The sequence below is a fragment of the Aethalodelphis obliquidens genome, unplaced genomic scaffold (assembly GCF_003676395.1).
Source record: "Aethalodelphis obliquidens isolate GAN/ISIS:26980383/991018 unplaced genomic scaffold, ASM367639v1 scaffold5, whole genome shotgun sequence".
NCBI lineage: Eukaryota > Metazoa > Chordata > Mammalia > Artiodactyla > Delphinidae > Aethalodelphis > Aethalodelphis obliquidens.
Window position 1 is genome coordinate 7,259,412 of NW_020837949.1, and position 18,663 is coordinate 7,278,074.

Sequence of the window (18,663 nt, forward strand, 5' to 3'; positions counted from 1 at the left end):
AGGTTGTGATGGTGGGGAGGGCAGGTGGGCCACGGGGAAGCCCTGCGGGCAGGCAGAGAGGCCACTGGGGCTCAGCTGGAAGGCAACCAGCTACCAGCGAGAACAGTCAGAACCGCTCCGGCCAAAACAGAGCTGAAAAACCCCACAGCAAAGTGGACTAGAACAGAGAATCAGGTCCCAGAGGTACCTCCTGCGCGTCCATTTAGAGAAGAAGACACAACCGGAAGAGCAAAGTATTCTCCACAGAAGCTAAGGCCAAGAGATGACTCAAGAAAAAAGGATGAGAACCTGGTCCAGAAGCTTGGAAAACACTGCATGTTACATCCCCTCCTTAAAGGGGCCAAAACGCTCTAGAAAACAGTCCTGGTTACACTTTGCAAATGTATCACGTGAACGGTGTTCACACTCTGGAAATCACTGAGCCCGAGACATGCAGGGGAACCCACTTAAAATAACAGGAAAGAATCTAACAGAACCTGAACAAGGAGAAGCCAAGTCTGAGTTTCAAGGGACTGAAGTGCTTTGAAAACTCTGGCAGTTTAGACTTTAAAATTTTTGAAACATCTTTGCAGTTAATGTTACCAACCAGCATTTCCCAGGTTTAAAAAGTACTTTCAACGTATGGCACCTCCAAGAAATTGTGAACCATGTGTGCTGTCATCCTGCTGTTTGTTGGTCCTCAGTAGTGAGGACGGATTAATGCTGGTCCATGTGCTTAAAACAATTTCTTAGAGACTTCCTGTGATAGTATTTAGGGTTTCTATTTAGACCAGGAATAAACTGAAGCAGGAACCATTTCTAGACAACTACACGTCTAACTCCGTACTCATGAGGATCCCGATCTCCGCGCCACTTCCCACACTGCTCCCCAGAACACGGGCGTTTGCAGATGCTCATCGACGCTCCACTGAAGAGGGAAGAAGCGAACGCAGCCGTTCACTCCAGACCACGCCTCTACTGCATGGCACGCCATTTTTCACATTTCTGATTCTAAAGTCAGTATGTGCTCTACAAAACAAAACATACTCTTTAACATGGTGGTAGGGTTTTCTTCCCCCAAAGGCTATTATTAAACTAAGGGTACACCTTACACACATACACAAGTACATACACACACATATCCTGTAAGATACACATTCTCTGTAAAATAATGTCTCCCTATAAGACCCTCAATGCACATTAACATATTAAAAGCCCCCCAATATGCAACCTAGCGTTTCCTAAATGTACTTCCTCACAGATCTTCCCTTCCACTCCAGTATCTTACACGTCACAGAACACAGGTGGGCAAATACTGCTCTAGGCAAATCAAAAATTACTGAAAATGCAGGGAATGGTAAAGCTGAGCTCCTTTATTATAAAAATAATAGTGACTAAACAAAGCTTCATAATGTCAAGTGATGACAGGTGTTACAGGCTTCACCATAAATGCCCCAGTTAAACTGCAGACATTCAAAAACAGAACACACAACGTCCCGCACAGGACAAAGGCGCCAACACACGGGACACTTGCAGAGGTACCACTGAGGAGCAGCGGCAGCAAAACTGCTCATCAGGCCAAGCGTCTTCAGCACCCCTAAGCCCTCCCTTCTGACTTTTGGGTCCCCTGTGGGTAGACATTCATCACCCTCTGGTTTCAGGAGTCTCTATCTGAAGACTGACTAGTGAACCATTCCTGCACCGAGTGTCCAAGGCTACCTTCACCCTGGGACTTCTGTCCAAAATGAGGCATTTATTTGCAAGAAGCAGAAAGCTGAGGGGGAACAGCTCCAAAGCCACCAAAGTGGATTCAGCCCAGTCTCTGGCACATTCTAAGTGCTGAGGAATAGTGGTTATTACCACAGGCAAGATGATTCTGTAAGACAGGAAAAGTCAGAAGAAATCACTCTTGGACTTTTTTCTTCTCCACCCTCCCCCAAACTGAAGTCCCCTAGTTCCCAAAGACAAACTCAGGGCTCGGGGAGGGAAAAGGCCTCCAGCCCTCATGCCTGGGCCTCCAGCTGGGACTGAAGTCTGCTGTCTCCTGTTTCTCAGCCTCATCCACGATTTCAAACCTTTCCTTCCAGTCTGACCAGAGCAGGCCTCCCTCCCCACTGCAGGAAGGGGGCTCTGAGCTCCCTGGCTTTTCTCCCACATCCTGACTTACGGAAGCTGCCCAGGCACACTTAACTATGTTAGCTAATAGGGGACACGTTCTGTGCACCTGTTTCTCAGATGGCCAAAAGTATCCCTAATTTGTGTCATTTAGAATACGTTTCTTAAATCAATAGTAACATTTCAATGTTCCAGGCTACAGCACAAAATGTGTCAAAAGAATTTTTCTAATTTTTAGCAAATTTACATTCTTAGGCATGACGACGACAGGTTTAAACATCCATCTACTATTGCTAGGAGTTGTAAAGTTAGCAAAAAAGGACAGGAAGTTCACAGCATCTCTAAGAAAAGGAAACTTCCCCACTGAAGACAATTCACTAGTACATAATCCACTGTAATTCAACAAAATAACAAAACATAAACGAGGTTCATGAGATTAAGACAGTTTCATGGAGGGTGTGAAACTTGCAGGGGCCTAAAGCAGCTGAAGGATTAAGATGGGGGGATGGGAAGATGAGCTGCAAGGAGAACCTGAGGGCTGAGAGTCAGATATTTACCCTACGTGTCAACACACCTGGCAAGGGACCTGCAAATAAAGCAAACACCAGAGTGATTCCAGCACTGAACTGAGTGAGCAGAAACCTCTCTCAGAAGCAGGCTCACTGCTTCTATTGTCTTTTGTCTTCATAAGCTAACCCACCGCATTATAAATACATGTGTGCTGTAGAAAGTTGGATGAAAAAATAAAAACCAAAAGAATAAACTAAAAATAACCCATAATTCCACTATTCAGAGATAATCACTCAAAACATTTTGGCTTATTATCCTTTAAAAAATGTACACACACACTAAAAAGAAAAATTTCAGCATTACATATACTGTTTTACAGCACGTTTTTGTCTCACTGAATACAGAATTACAGAAATGCAAAGACTTATCTAAAAATGCTGAGATCATAATCCTTAATAGCAAAACCTGAAAACAAATGTTCAATAAGAAAGCATTAAATAGTGTACCCATGACAGAATATTAATCAATCATTTTTTATATTTTCTTAAACTAAATCCTTAAAAGTAGATTAGCTATTTCTAAGTGTATAAATACATATATATATATTTTTTACATAGTGCTCTCAGAAAAATCATTCTTTTTCAGGCAATGAATGAATGGACTCATTTCTCCATACCCTCACCAGAAGTGGCTTATTTTTCAATCTATGCCCAAGTTTTTAAAAACAGTATCTCACTGATATACTTTTCCAAGAGTACTGCTAGTAAAGCTGAAATTTTTGTCTTGTTTCTGGATCCTTCTTTTAAAAATTACCAGTTTGCTCATTTTTTTTCCCCACGGGGGAGGGGAGGGCATCGTCTTTACCTTAGTTTTTATAAGCCCTCTTTTTATAGTAAGCAAAGTAAATTTACTTGTTAAGTTACAATATCTCTTTCAGTTTGTCATTTGCTTTTTAATTCTGTTTAAGGCATTTTAACCTGCAGAAGTTTAATTATTCTAAAGTAATGAAAAGAGCCTTTTCCTTTACAGTTCCTACTTTTGGTGTTATGCTGAGAGGGTTCCTCCATCCTGAGATCATTTGTATTATCTTTTGGTTCTTAAAAACTTCGGTGGGGGGCTTCCCTGGTGGCGCAGTGGTTAAGAATCCGCCTGCCAACGCAGGGGACATGGGTTAGAGCCCTGGCCTGGGAAGATCCCACCTGCCGCGGAGCAACTAAGCCCGTGCGCAGCAACTACTGAGCCTGCGCTCTAGGGCCCACGAGCCACAACTACTGAGCCCGCGCGCCTAGAGCCTGTGCTCTGCAACAAGAGAAGCCACAACGAGAAGCCTGCGCACCGCAATGAAGACCCAACGCAGCCATAAATAAATAAATAAATTTATTAAAAAGATAAAAACTTGGGTGGGGGGGATATTTTAAAAACACACAAGTTCATCATCCTAAAATTACAACCATCTTTACTACTTTATAAATATTTTCACTAGTACATACACATTTTAAGCACACATTTCATACAATCTGTTTTCCAAAGTATTTTCTGACATAGGCCTTTTTTAAAAATCGTAGCTTGTTAGATATGAACAGTCTTAAATGGTTTCATAAATTTAAGGCCAGTGAGTCACATCACACCAACTTAACAATAGTCCCGAAGTTCCAGAACTGCTCCTTTCTATCCCATCAGTGCCCAATTACTCCCCTTCAATGTCCCCCAGTTACTAAAAGACCGAGAAGAATAAGCTCATTCTTGGTAGGCAACCCAGTTCTGCATAATGAATTCGGTCCTAATTATCAATGATAAGATACCAATCTTGAAAGCATTTCAACTTTGCTCTCTTCTCCTCTTCCACCTTCATATAAATTAGACACTTTGGGAGCATCCCGTTAAAAGCTGGAGCCCTGGAGTCTCCCTGTCATGTTTTAACCCAGGCCTCACCACTCACGAGGCCTGATCTTAACCACCCAAAGCCTCAGCCGCTTCCTCGACGCCGTCAGAGGACTGAACAACAGCACCACACTCTGCGGGGCCCGATCAAGATTTTAAGTGGGTCGATGATCGTGAACAAAGTGTGAGTTTCATGAGTTGCAGCAGGTAGCGCAACGGCACAGGGACACCTGCCCGTCACAAGGTCTCGGCCCTACAGGAGGTCTGTCTATTCCAAAGGAACCACGAGTCTAGTCCAGGGTTAACTGCTAGGACAGTGACCCGGGTGGGGCCTCACGGGACCGCAGGGAAGGCTCCCACCCCGGATGGAGCATCAGGACCTGAGAGGAGCCTTTCCAAAGCAGCAGGAGTCTGTCGGGCGACAGGAAGGGGACACAATACTCGAGACCGCGGGAGAGCATGAGGAAAGGGCAGCAAAGCCAATTCTGGGAACAGGCGCTGCAGTGATGGGGAAGCTGCCAGGAGACTCTGCTCACTTGATCCCAGAGTCCCAAGGGAAAACATTTAAATGACCAACAAGCCTAGGCTTCACAACCCTGCCTCTCAAACACGAATAAGATTACGCTTTACAGGATGGTTCCTCAAATGTTGTTAACGTTAGAAGCTATGGCATTCGCACAGAACCCAGACTTTGAGGGCCTGAAGAAAACTTAAGAGTCAACTGAAAACCATCTCACTTTATAAATGAGGAAATAGAGGCTCAGCAAAGTTAAGTTCAAACCAGATCCCATGTCTTCTCTCCCAAGCAACATCTTCTATACCTAAGCAAAAATACATGAATAAATTACACACACATCTCTTTCAGAAGCTATATCCCTGTGAATAAAAAATTTAAAAGCCATCAAATATAATTCTGTTTATAGTGTGCATTATTAAATGGACACATTATAAACAAAGAGCTTAAATCTTTAGCAATAAACCTAAGGTTTTATTTAAATTTGATTTACTCCTCATTTCATGTTCACGTCTCAGTTTTGAAAGGCAAGTGAAAGAAGAGAATTTGTTGAGAAACTACCTGATATCCCTCCCCCCAAAGAAAGAAACAAAAAAGCAAGGTAAACTTTTCATTGGTTCTTAAAAATGGTACATTCTTTTCTCCAGGCATACCTGAAAGACAAGCCCAAAATTCAGCCAATGGTCCCCAAAAGACATCTTATTCCAGACTCAACTGCTGAGGTAGAAAGCCCATGGCCTTGGAACCTATGCAGGGCTGAAACAGCGAGGAATAAAACACAAACACGCTCCTGTGTTTTGGGGGGCCCTAATTTTCAACTTGAAGGATGGCAAGTAACTACTCCTCAATCTAAACCACATTCCTTTGACCTTTCCTTGCTGAAAGAAAGGCATACTATGCCTGCTGGGAAAACTGGGTGTGAACTTCTGATAAAAGGCCCTCAAGGACCCAAGAAAGGTCTCTCCTGTGAGAAAGGTCACTCGGGCTCTATTACCACCACTGCATTTGCATCATCTCTCCAACAGGGAAGAGCCTTAACTCACCAAACGATTTCACTTCAAAGGTAAGGCTGAAACATTTAACCTGAGGGGAAAGACCTCAATCTTGTTTAAAAACACACACACAGATTTTAGAAATCTACCCTAAAACTAGCTTTGAAACAACAAAAAAAGCAAATTAAAGGTTCACAACTTGTTTTCTTGGCACTTTCCTGGATTGCCATAGCTGAAGAAAACCTGCGCAGTTTTTCTGTCGGGGCACTGTGTTAGTTTCTGGGGTGCTGTAATAACAATTATAATTAAGCTTGCTTTCTTACGCAATGGAAGTGCAGTGACTGCTTCTGTAGCCAAAATCGGAGGTGGTCAAACACTCGGTGTAAGATAGAATTATTCCAAATTTATTCACTCAAAAAACAACTGAGGTACCCATGACAAAGTTCTATGCTATTTACTTTGGGGATGCAAAAATACAGAAGAAGTATCTCCTGCCTTCAAGCAATTCAGTCAGAAAAGTATGGGAAGTAAGGCTGCACTGGCAACCCAGACTAAGTTAATTATCTCTACAAGGTAATATTCAGCAACAGGCAAAGGAGTCGACCGGGCGGTAATATCTAAGCAAACTGCAGAATCAGCCCAGGCATTCACTGGGCTGTTAGTTCCCCGAGGTGGTGGGCGGTAAAAAAAGGGGGTGTACCAGCAAGGACCTGAGCCGGTGGCCCTAAGACACAGAGGATACTACAAATCGGTGAGAAACCCTACTACTACAGCTAAAGGTGTTTTTTGGTTTTTGTGGGGATTTTTGTAACGTAAGTTTTTAAAAGATGACTCCAATGACAAAAAAAGTTAAATATTTTTAGACAGTATTTCAGCCACCCCTCTCCAGCTTAATAAGCACTCTGTCTCGAAACCTCCAAAAACGGGCATAATAGAGTTAAAGCAAGCCAGTCTGTTCGCATGCTTCGGAATTTGAAATGCGATGCCCATGGAAAGCAACAAATAGAACGTTGAAGTAAGTTTTTTTCTAATATCCAAGAACACTTAGATCAAGAAAACGTCATATCCAATTTTTTTTAGACGAAATATTGCTGCTTTTTAAACAACATTCCCCATTTTGCTACACAACCCACAAACGCTCCAGGATTTCGGAAAATTGGGTAGATAGAGTGGCCACAAAATGAAGTGTTAACCTTACAACTGCACACGCTTTTGCAGCGTGTTAAGATATGCCGAGGTCCTAGAAGCTGGGGCCGTAAAGTGAATTTAGTTCCCTTCTGTGACTCCGACGAGTGCATTTCCAAAACTGAGAGACTACTCCACTCCTAACTTGGACTGTTTTAATGCCCCTACGGGGAAGGGCAATTACACAGAGCAAATAAATACCTGAGTTAACTGCAATTCCCCATTTGCACCCTCACCACTAACCCCAACTGCGAACTATGAGCAACAACAGGGATCCAATCGGAAAAGAGGATCCTATTTTTGGCAGAGAGCTCGTTAAAGGGAGAAAACCCCGAACTTTGGAGGATTAGTCTCAAGAAATGCTCACCAATCGTTTCTCCCCGAACCAGCACTTGGCCTACAGCACACCCGGGCGGAGGCAGGGGTGCGCGGGGCGACCCCTGCACGCGGGCGGCGGCCGTCGCCCTGGTTACCTGCGGGGTCAGCGCGCGCTCCCGCCGGGCGCGGGACCGGGGGCGCGCCAAGGCGGCGGAGCAGGCCGGGCCCGACTCGCGGGCGCTCGGCCGGCGCCGGGGGGCCCCGTCCGGCCGCCGCACTGGCATCCCTGCGCGCCTCCCCGGCCCGCTCCCCCAAGAGAACAGGGCAAAGGGGCGACTATTACCCAGTAATAGCGCCCCGCACAGTCGCAACAATGCGGGCGAGGAACCCGGGAGCCGCGGGCAGGAAACCGGAAAGCAGAGAGCCCGGCTCCGCGGCTCCTTCAGCGCGCGAGCCCAGTACTTTACTTGAGAGAACGAGTCCGGGGCAAGCGACGCTCGGGGGAGAAGTGATCCCGAGGGGGCGAGGGAGAGAGGGCACGGGTCCGGGCGCCCCGCGGGGGTCGCCGCCCGAGGAGAGGCGAGGTTCGCACGCCCGGCCACCCGAGGCCGCCCGCCGGCCCGGCTCCGCGGTCCGAGCCCGGTTGCGCTGGGAAAGGGGCGGGCGCCATGAATCGGGCTTTTTCCCAGTGCGTAGTCCGGGCCTGGCCGCCCCGTGCCCGCGACCGGGGCCGCGGCCCGGCCAGGCCCGAACCGGCCGGGGTGACTCAGGGCCGGGCCGCGCGCTCCCCTCCCGCCCCCGGCGCCCTCCGCCCACGAGTACCCCGGCCCAGCCGCCATTCCGCCCAGCCACGACTCGGCGGCTCAGGCCTCGCCCGGCGCCTGGGCTCGGCCGCCGCGGCCCCAGTCACTGCGACACCGCGGCTCCGCGCCGGGCCTGCGCCGCCGACTCTCCTCGGCCCCGGCGCCGTCGACACTCACCCGCATTTCCCGGGTGCCTAAATGGCTCCGGCGACGTCTCCACCTGGTCGCTGGGCCCGGCCCCGGTTAAATCCCCGTCCCGCCAAGGTCTCGCCGCGTCCCTCAGCCGCCGGGGCTGCCCCGCCTGGAGCTGCGTGCGACACGGCTCCCGCCTCCTCCTCCTCCCGGCCCGCCCGCCCTCCTCCCGCCGCCGCCGCCGCCGCCGCCGCCTGCACCACGCAACCTCCGCCCTCTAGCCTTTCCTCCGCCGCTCCCCGCCCTCCCGGCCTCACCGGCTACGGCTCCCGTGGGGGAGAAGCTGGTGGGGGAGGGCCGGAACGCACCGCCATCGGCGTCCGGGGCGGGGGAACCGGGAAACCGTCGCCGCCATCTCCCCACCAGCCCGCGGCGCGGGAGGGGCCCGGAAACCTCCCGCCCGCCGCGGCCCCGGTTCCCGGTCCCCCAGCGCCACCGAGGACCCGCTCGCGGGGCTGTTCTCTACCTGAAAGCCCGCGGCCCCTGGCCCCGAACCCCGGCGCCCTCCCCGGCCGGGCGCAGCGGATCCTCCTCCAGGTTTTACAGCCTCCCTCTCCTAGAGGCCGCCTCTAAGGACCCGGCTTCCCGCCACTTCGGGCCGAACGAGGAGGGGTCACCTTCTTAGGTCGGGGCAGCAGCCTGGGGAGCAACTGCCCCAAGACACCCCGGAGGAGGGGGTCTTACATTCCCACTCCTCCCCCACTCCTGCGCGCACACACGTGCACCCGGTGGATCTGCCTCCCCGGCTGGGAGAATAACCAAAAGCCATATCCCGACCGGCTGAAAGAGTCTGAGATGGGCGAGTGGCCCTGAAAAGCAGGTACAGGCTAGAGATAAACGTGTCGTCCATTCTCGAGCCCCAGGACACCTGCGGGCCTCGGCGATACGCACCTGAAAGCCCGAGCTCCTCGGCGCCTCTCTCCCTCTGTTTCTTTAAAATCAAACCAAAACTAGCTTCCCTCTTCAAACTCTTTAACCGACTCTTTTTAAGGCAAATGTTGACAAAGATTCCCTTTACCATTAATCTCTGTAAAGACAAATCAAAAACTGAAGATTTTACATATATGGATGGGATGAGGTGTGACTATAGGATTGTTTTCACGTGGGGTCTGGAGTAGTTCATCGCATTCAGGTGAAATTAACTCACAATTGGGTACTTGAAATACAAATTTTGGCAGCACAAATAGCCACCTGGCTTCCTAGGGTCGCACAGGTGAGAAGCGTGGACTTGGAGGGGCTTCTGCCTTCATACCCGTGGTCCATGAACAAGCGTGGAAGGATTTCAGATTACCTGGGCAACAAACTTGATGAATGTTAACTTCCTGTTTTGCTCCAAACTAAAACATTAAGCATCACCTTGGGGTGGAAATCCTAGGCCCAGAGCAGAGGGCTACCCCCATAGTCTTCTCTTTCCTGAGGAATATGGGTTGCTCTTAGAAGAAATATCCCACTAGTAGATGTGGTTCCTCATATTAAAAAGTGGTCTTTTGTCAGCACCTGTTAAGTATCTTTAAAAATATGGCATTTGTCTATACTTGTCACCGAAGTATGTGATCTCAGTCTGTGTGAGGATTTTTAGATTCTTGGTTTATACCCTGTATTTCTAAATATTCAAAAGAAACTTGGATGCATTTAACTTTTTTGTGGGCACTTGGTAAGACTGAAGGTACAAATGGAAGGCTTGTCCCTGCAGACAATGCTTTCCACTGTAGGTATATGGCTTCTCTTAGATCCTTACTTCTTCCCTGTGCTTTCCTCAGACAAGGTATCTCATCTCCAGTTTCCCTTAATCTGCCCTCTCCCATCTCATCATTCAATATGGTCTCCTTGCCTGTGACTTCCCAGAGCTAATACATGAGCTGAGTGGTTCAACTTTCTCTTTACTGTTTTTTTCTTCCAACCTCTCTTTTTCCTTAACAGAAGGATTTAGTCCACCTATACCATCCTCCTCACTTCTCATTACCTCAATTCCTGGTTCTTAACTTCCTTCTAGCCTTTGCCCTCCACTCATCTGCACTATTATTCTTAGCTCTTAGACTATGACATTGACTTTTTTAAAAAACAAATTTATTTATTTATTTTTGGCTGTGTTGGGTCTTCATTGCTGCGCACAGGCTTTCTCCAGTTGCAGTGAGTGGGGGCTGCTCTTCATTGCAGTGCGCAGGTTTCTCATTGCGGCGGCTTCTCTTGTTGCGGAGCATGGGCTCTAGGCACGTGGGCTTCAGTAGTTGTGGCACGCGGGCTCAGTAGTTGTGGCTCATGGGCTCTAGAGTGCAGGCTCAGTAGTTGTGGCGCACGGGCTTAGTTGCTCCATGGCATGTGGGATCTTCCTGGGCCAGGGCTCGAACCCGTGTCCCCTGCAGCGGCAGGTGGATTCTTAACCACTGCGCCACCAGGGAAGTCCCCTACGCCATTGACTTTTATGTCCACTTCACAACCGGTTGCATCTATACCACTTGTACTCTGGGCAGGTAAGCTTGCCTCCAACCTAATGAACCAAGGCCATCTATTCTCTTTCCACATCAAAACATTCTTCCTCCATCTTTCTCCCCCATCTCAGCAAAATTGATGTTGTCCCCCTTTCAGATGACCCAAAGTTTGGAGGGGTAATTAACTTGTTAGATGTTAGAATCAAAATTCAGAAAAAAAAAATTCAACATAGACTAGAATATTAGGCCAAAACCAATGAAATAAAATAGAACTTTACAAGTCTAAAACAATATGACGAAGTTCAAAAAGCCCGTGTTTTAGATTTAGGTAGACCTTGGTTTATATTCAAACTCAAACCACCATCTTTTGCTCTGGTTAAGCCAACTGTTATATGGGCATTAAAATACCTACCTCATAAGGTGAAGGGTAATTCCTTGGTAATTCCAGCATACTTCCTGAAACAGCAAGAGTTAGTTCCCTTTCTCTCCTCATCTTCCATACAGTGGAGATCAAGTGACTGCCCTATTTCGTTGTTGATAACACTGACATTTTCCAAGTCATATGGGCCTGAAAACTCAAAATACTGACCCACGGACCTTGCATCTCAGAGCCAGTCACCATCCTAGAGAACTCCTCTGTCTATTTTGGCTCAATCTGTGGGGGCATTCGTTATCATCATCACACCCACTTTCCAAAGAAAAACCCAAGACTCAGAGATACTAGGCAATTTGCTCCAAATCTCTCGGCTTGATCAGTGGCATAACCTGATCCAGTGACTCCCAAGTCCGGGTACATCCACTCCTTTACTGTGATGTCTTCCCACACCTGTATTGTCCCTTTAACCTTCTGAATGGTTTTCCTGGTTCTCTTCTCTGCTATATCCTTCCAGCCTGTGCAGTGACTGACCGCCGATGGTTTTTCCAAACTGATGCCGTCATCACTGAATCGTTGTCCTCTCAGACTTTTCAGTGGCTCCTCATTGTTTACAGGGTTCAATCCAAACTCTGACCTGGCACCTAAGGTTGACCATAATCTTGTCCTAACTCACTTTTCCAAATTTATCTCCAGCCATTTCCCAAAAGGAACTCTCAACTTCATCCCATCCTGCTAAGTCTACTGTTGGCCCACAAATACCAGCCTTCAATCACCATTTATGAATACTTGCTTCTGTTTGTTCCCCGAACAAACAGAAGTGGTCCGTCCTCCTTTCCTACATCTGCACATCGTCGTCCCTTTTTCATATCCAGCTCACATCCACTTTCAGGAAGCCTACTTTGCACCTTCTACGCAGGCTTTGGTGATCTCTCCCTGATTGCCAACCTCTCACATATGCCTTTAAACTACGTGGTCTGTGCCTTGGTCAGGCACTATTTCCTGACGTTCCCCAGGTCCCTCGGCATTGAGCGGGAAGAACACTGAAGAGGTTCAAAATTGTTTACTAATCAAATTTAAAAGGATACTGTGTCTCTTGACCAGCCATATGAGCTATTGTTTCTAAGACCTGAGTAAGGAACTAGCTATCCAGTGCAAAGTTAATTCATTTAATGAGAGAGTTCCCAAACCTGTCTTTGCTTCAGAATCACCTGGGATTTGAATACTGATTCCAGGGCCCATTCCAGGCCTACTGAATCAAAATTGGGTGGGAAGGGGAAGGGAGGAAATTTGAAACTGCCAGAGTTTATATCCTGGCTTTACTACGTATTATCTGAGTAACTTTGAACAAGCTACTTAACCTCTCTGGGCCTTCCCCTATGAAACGGTGATGATAATAGTATCATATGAGGTTGTTATAAATTAAATACTTAACAAACATGACCGATGATGATGGTGATGATGATATAATTATCCAGGGCCAATCTGGTGACCTGAGTTTGGGAACCACTGAGTTAATGAACTACTCTTTCCTCTCAAAGTTTCAAATGTCATGGTCTTAAAACTTCCGGTATTAGCATTATGACATATTACATAAGTCTTATTTGTCTTGAAATAGTGTACTTCAAGGAAGGGGAGCTAAGTAAACAGATTTTTCTATTAAATTAGTTTATTTAATCCAAATCATGAAATACACTTTATGCATGATTAAAACAACAACAACAACAACTAGTTTCTCTTAGGAAAAGAACTACCCATTTACTATATAACTAAATAGAGTAATCCAACCAACTTAACATTCAAAGGAAGCAATCAGAAAAGAGATGAAATAATACGTGATTTCTTCTGCTTAGGACAATGAGTCATAACTTCTTTTTGAAGAAGCAGGTTTTTAATCTTCTACTTTAATTCATTAGAAAAAAGTTCATAGCTCAGTTTAGTCCATCAAATGCCAAACAGTATTTTAATGATATTAAATGTAAGCAGCCTTCAAAATAGGAAGCTAACCAAAGTCACAAAGTAAATATGTCTGAATGGGGAACACAGACCGGGTAGCCCCACCTTCTCAACTCTTGATGTATAAATGGCCTATACAAACAAATACACAAAGACTGGAATTCCATCAAAGATTCCTAGTATCCACTCTTAAAGAGTCAGATAGCTCTGGGAGGTAACAGGGCTTTAGAGTCATTCACACTTCAGCATTATTTAGTTCAATCAGGTTGTCTTCTTTCTAGCCCAGATAGGGTACCACCTAAAGAAAGGAAAGTTTGGGGCAGATGAAGTTTGGGAGAAACACTGAGTGCTTCAGGGCAGGCTGAAGGCCTTGGGGTCAGGGGTTCTGGTGAGAAGAGCCATAAACAAAAGAAGGGACTGAGGAAACAAGATGGAAGTACATTAAAAAAATCTAATCTGGGGACATCCCTGGTGGTTGAGAGGTAAAGAATCCACCTTACAATGCAGGGGATGCAGGTTCGATCCCTGGTCAAGGAACTCAGATCCCACATGCCATGGGGCAACTAAGCCTGCACGCCACAACTCCTGCGCTCGCGCACCTCAACTAGAGAGCCTGTGTGCCACAAACTACAGAGCCCATGTGCTCTGGAGCCCACACGCCGCAACTAGAGAGAAATCCACATGCCACAACAAAAGATCCTGCATGCCTCAACGAAGATCCCTTGTGCCGCAACTAAGACCCAAAAATAAATAAATAAAATTAAAAAATAAAATAAATTTAAAAATAAATAATCTTAAAAAAAAATCTAATCTGTCCAATTCCAGATGTTGCATGTTGAGAAGTCCTAGGCCTCTTGTCTTAAGACAGAAGACACTGTTGTAAGATAGTCATGAATTAAGCTTTGGAGGTCCGTCCTGGGGAACTGAACACCATCATAACATTCAATTAGGTTGGGCCATAAGAAATTGCAACTCATTTTCAAATGATTCAACCTTGTCTCTATGAGAAAATTACTGAGTTCCAGAAAACTGTCCTAAAATCTCTTCTTCCAGGAAGCTTTCTCTAACCTTGTACACCTCAACCCAGCCCCACACCCACATGTGGATTAGGTGCCTTTCTTCTGTGATTCTTCTTCTACTATGTACTTTTACTAAAGAGTTTATCAATATTGCTTTATAATTTTCCGTTCTCTATTTCCCACTCTCTCACAGGTTATGAGCTTGAATTCAAAGACAGTGTCTTTTATTACTGTATCTACAAAATTTATCATAATACCTGGTACACAGTCTACTGAATGAACGGTTAGAACCCGACTCATGGATTAGTTGGGATCGTTTATACTATTAAACCCAGTGATGCCACTTTCCTGCTCAAAGGCCTTTAATAATATCCTATTTCCTACCAAAAGAATGACAAACACCTCATTCCTAATATTAAAACACCCTCTACACCTCAGCTTCAATGGATCTCTTCATACTTGTCTCCCTCTGGTTTTTTATACATACCAAACTTGATCCAAACTGGACCCCTGTGAACGCCTGAACTTGCTCTGTGCATTTCCTCATCTAACTACACGTTCTGTATCAATTATTCTTCCCCAATCACTGCTCACCCAAATACAGTCCATCCCTCTGGGCCCACCTTAAATGCAATCTCTTCGGTGAAACCTTTCTTGCTCCTCTGCCTGATGTGAAATCCACCCCTCCCCTCACACTAGGTAAGCTTCCTGAGGACATTCTTAAACAAGTGTGTAATACAGGACTGTATTAGTCAAGGTTCTCCAGAGAAACAGAACCAATAGGAGATATATCTAGATAGAGATATAGACATATAGATATATAGAAACTGAACCAATAGGAGATATATATACCTATGCATACACACACATATATATATCGAGAGAGACAGACTGATTGATTAATTATAAGGGATTGGCTCATGTGATTAAGGGAGGCTGGCAGGACCAAAATCTGCAGGGTGGGCCAGCAGGCTGGTGGCCCAGGGAAGAGCCAACATTGCAGTCCAGATCTGAAGGCCTCTGCTGGCTGAATCGCCTCTTGCTCAGGGCGAGCCAGTCTTGGTTCTAGTCAGGCCTTCAACTGATTGGGTGAGGCCCACCCACAGTATGGAGGGCAATCTGCTTGACTCAAAGTCCACTGATTTAAGTGTTAATTTCACCCAAAAAGCACCCTCACAGAAACACTCAGAATAATGGTTGACAAACATCAGAGCACCACGGCCTAGCCAAGCTGACACATAAAATTAATGTTTGCAAGCACTGAGCAGGATGCCCCGGACATAGCAAAGGGCGCTGCATTTCTTAAGGAGTATCTTACACTCACTGCCTCAAGTTTCTTGCCTCCTATGGACTCCTCAGCCCATTTCCACCTACCTATTAAGTTCAACAGTTTCTCTCCTGCATTTGGTACTTCTACTGCCTACCCTTCCATCTTGAAACCAGTCATCCTTGGGCTTCCAGACTCTAAAACTCTCCTGGATCGTCTAGCCTCTCTGGTAACTTTTTCTTCACCTGGCTCTCCTCCACCCACCACTTACATGTGGGTTCCTGAAGGTTCTACTCTTGTCGATCTTTTCTTGCTACGTCCTCTTTTTTATGTAATCTTGTCATTTCCATGGCTTCAATTGAAAACCACATCAAATTAGCACCTCTTAGCACCTCTAACTCAATCCAGGGACACATCTAGCTTTTATGGCACGTGATGTTTATACGATTTGGGGGGAGGGTGTTTTTTAAGAAAGTTCTATGCCAGGATGGCTAGCAATAGCTTAACTATACACAGAAAACACACAGATGTATCCCATTAATCCCACACGCTATTGTATTTCTAACTCAGTTTCTCCTTAAACAGGTTCCCCCAAATACCTGGACCACTCCAGTGCCACTGGCTCTGAGGGAAAAGTGAGAGGAGTTGGGGTGGAAAGAGGTAATAATTACAGCCAATCGATGCAGCCAGAAGAACCCACTTTTGACATTTTTGCAAACACATAGGACTACATATAGCTGCCCCCTGCCCCCCAAGGGGCTTGGAAGGGCTCATTCATGGGATGAGCCCTGAAAGTAAAGCTTCACGACCTTCCAGGGTGTACCCCTCCACCTCTGTCTTCAGCCTCCACCTCTCCCACACTTTAGGTCTGATTTTCTATTGCTTGCAGCTCCCTCTACTTGCACGTCCCCCATGTTCCAAATCATTTGGCCTCCATTCTTTCTTCTCCCCCGACCCGTCCTATATCTTCTCCCTTGTTTTCTGTCTCCGGTACTGGCGGCACCATCCACCCATTCATTCAAGTTAGGTGCCTCAGGTATATTTATTCTGCCCTCTTTTCCACCTCTGTGTCCATTGGTTCATTAAGTCCTATCCAGTTTAGACCTGTATTAGCTTTCATTTGCACTGCTGCCATGGCCTCCTAGCTGGTCTCCCTGCCTCCAGTCTCTCTTCTAATTCATCCTCCACACAGCCACGGAGTTTTTTTCTAGAGTATGGCAGTGACTTCCTCAAGAAGCAGGAGAGCATGGGCTCTGGAGCTAGACTATCTAGATTTAAAATCTTGACCCCACCACTTACCAGCTGTTGGACCTTGCAAAAGCTATTTCATCAGTCTTTGCCTCAATTTCTTCCCCTGTAAAATGGGACTAGTACACACTGTATAGGATGGCCTTAAGAAGGGAGTCACAGCATTTCATGGTGTAGGATGTCTGACACACAGAAAGCATTTGGCATTTTACTGTCATTATCAGCTAGCTCTCCTACAAAAATCTTTCAATGGTTTCACACCCCATAAGTAGACATTCAAAATAATCTTCACAGCATGACCTCTGTCTCCCTTCCCAGTTTCCATTCCAGCCATGTCTCCTCTTGGACCCTGTGCTGTAGCCACACTTGACAACCACAGGGGTCTCCCCACGAGGCGTGGGGACTCCTGGTAGAGACCTTCGTTGGGAATGTCCTCCTTCCTTTTTCTTTCCCTGAATCATTCCCCAGATCCCTAATCCCATGTCATCTTCCCTACGAAGTTTCCTCAGCCTCTTCTCATCCTTACTGTATCCTTATATTTTTGCATATACAATGGCTAAAAGTCCTCTGAGAAATTCCCTCTCACCCTGAACTTTCTTTTTCAATGGCCAAAAATGGGGTTTCCATTTTTGAGGCACTATTCTTGTATGTAATGTAATACATGTAAAGTATATCTTAGATTATGCCAAGTTTTTATTGGCATAAATTGTAGAGGACGTTCTAGCCATGAATGATGAAGCGCCAGGAAAAACTTTATGGCCCTTCAATACTATTTCTTTATATGATATATTTTAAAGAAGAACAATAGTATTTTGAGAATGTGTACAGAGAAGTTAAGAAATTCCAGTGACCTTAGAGCTTGGTTTTCCCGGTCTGAAAGGTCCTTTGCTTTATGACTTATTATTCACTTTGGGGATGAAAAAAATGAACATTAAAGAAGACTGCAGGCTGGAGTTCTAAATGAACAGATAATAATCAAAAAAAGATATTATAGGGCTTCCCTATGTGGTGGCACAGTGGTTAAGAATCCATCTGCCAATGCAGGGGACATGGGTTCAGCCCTGGTCAGGGAAGATCCCACATGCCACGGAGCAACTAAGCCCGTGCACCACAACTACTGAGCCTGCGCTCTAGAGCCCGCGAGCCACAACCACTGAAGCCCACGTGCCTAGAGCCCATGCTCCGCAACAAGAGAAGCCACCGCAATAAGAAGCCCGCGCACCACAACAAAGAGTAGCCCCCACTCGCTGCAACTAGAGGAAGACCACGCGCAGCAGCGAAGACCCAATGCAGCCAAAAAAAAAAAAAAAAAAAGATATTATACTACCATTTACCATTTTATGGGATAAATTATTTTACTTCCCCCTCCGTTAATTTTTTTCTGTGGAAGGGCAACTGAAGAGACCTCTCTCAAATTTGCATAATTTCTCTATTCTTTTTTAAGAATGTGTGTTTAATCCAGACTTGGAATCTGGGTAAGGAGTTCCTGGCTAGCTGTGTGGCAGAGTAAGTTCAGAAACCAAAGGCTTTTTGTACAGTCAGAGGTACATTTTATTTTTGCTGATAATATCCCAGAAACTGAGGTCCATGTCATCAGCCACTGTTCCACCCCAGCAGCGACAAGGCCATTGGCAGGCGTTTGGCTTTTCTACTGATGCCATCAGCATTCAAGTCTGCTTCTGTGAGTTTAAGCAGTTCATCAAGAGGGAAATACCGAGCTTCCCTGGTGGCGCAGTGGTTGAGAATCTGCCTGCTAATGCAGGGGACACGAGTTCGAGCCCTGGTCTGGGAGGATCCCACATGCCACGGAGCAACTAGGCACGTGAGCCACAACTACTGAGCCTGCGCGTCTGCACCCTGTGCTCCGCAACAAGAGAGGCCG

The 18,663-nt window shown here is 46.3% G+C and overlaps 2 protein-coding genes across 3 annotated transcripts in view; both read right to left on the reverse strand.

The window, feature by feature from the left end:
- CUL1 (cullin 1) overlaps positions 1-8,843 on the reverse strand; it is a 107,107-nt gene extending 98,264 nt beyond the window's left edge. Inside the window, exon 1 of one of the 2 annotated variants that reach the window (XM_027101603.1) lies at positions 8,747-8,843. The gene's annotated coding sequence lies outside the window, so the exon portion shown is untranslated. Of the gene's footprint in view, positions 1-8,474; positions 8,655-8,746 lie in introns of those variants that run through there. The other variant, XM_027101602.1, reaches the window with a different exon arrangement.
- Positions 3,941-8,468, reverse strand: LOC113617969 (translation initiation factor IF-2-like). Its single transcript, XM_027101623.1, has 2 exons — positions 5,653-8,468; positions 3,941-5,306 (listed from the first exon to the last, which is right to left on the reverse strand). The coding sequence occupies exon 1, from the start codon at positions 8,331-8,333 to the stop codon at positions 7,383-7,385; it is 951 nt and encodes a 316-aa protein (XP_026957424.1). The 5' UTR covers positions 8,334-8,468; the 3' UTR covers positions 3,941-5,306; positions 5,653-7,382.
- Positions 8,844-18,663: the final 9,820 nt, after the last annotated feature.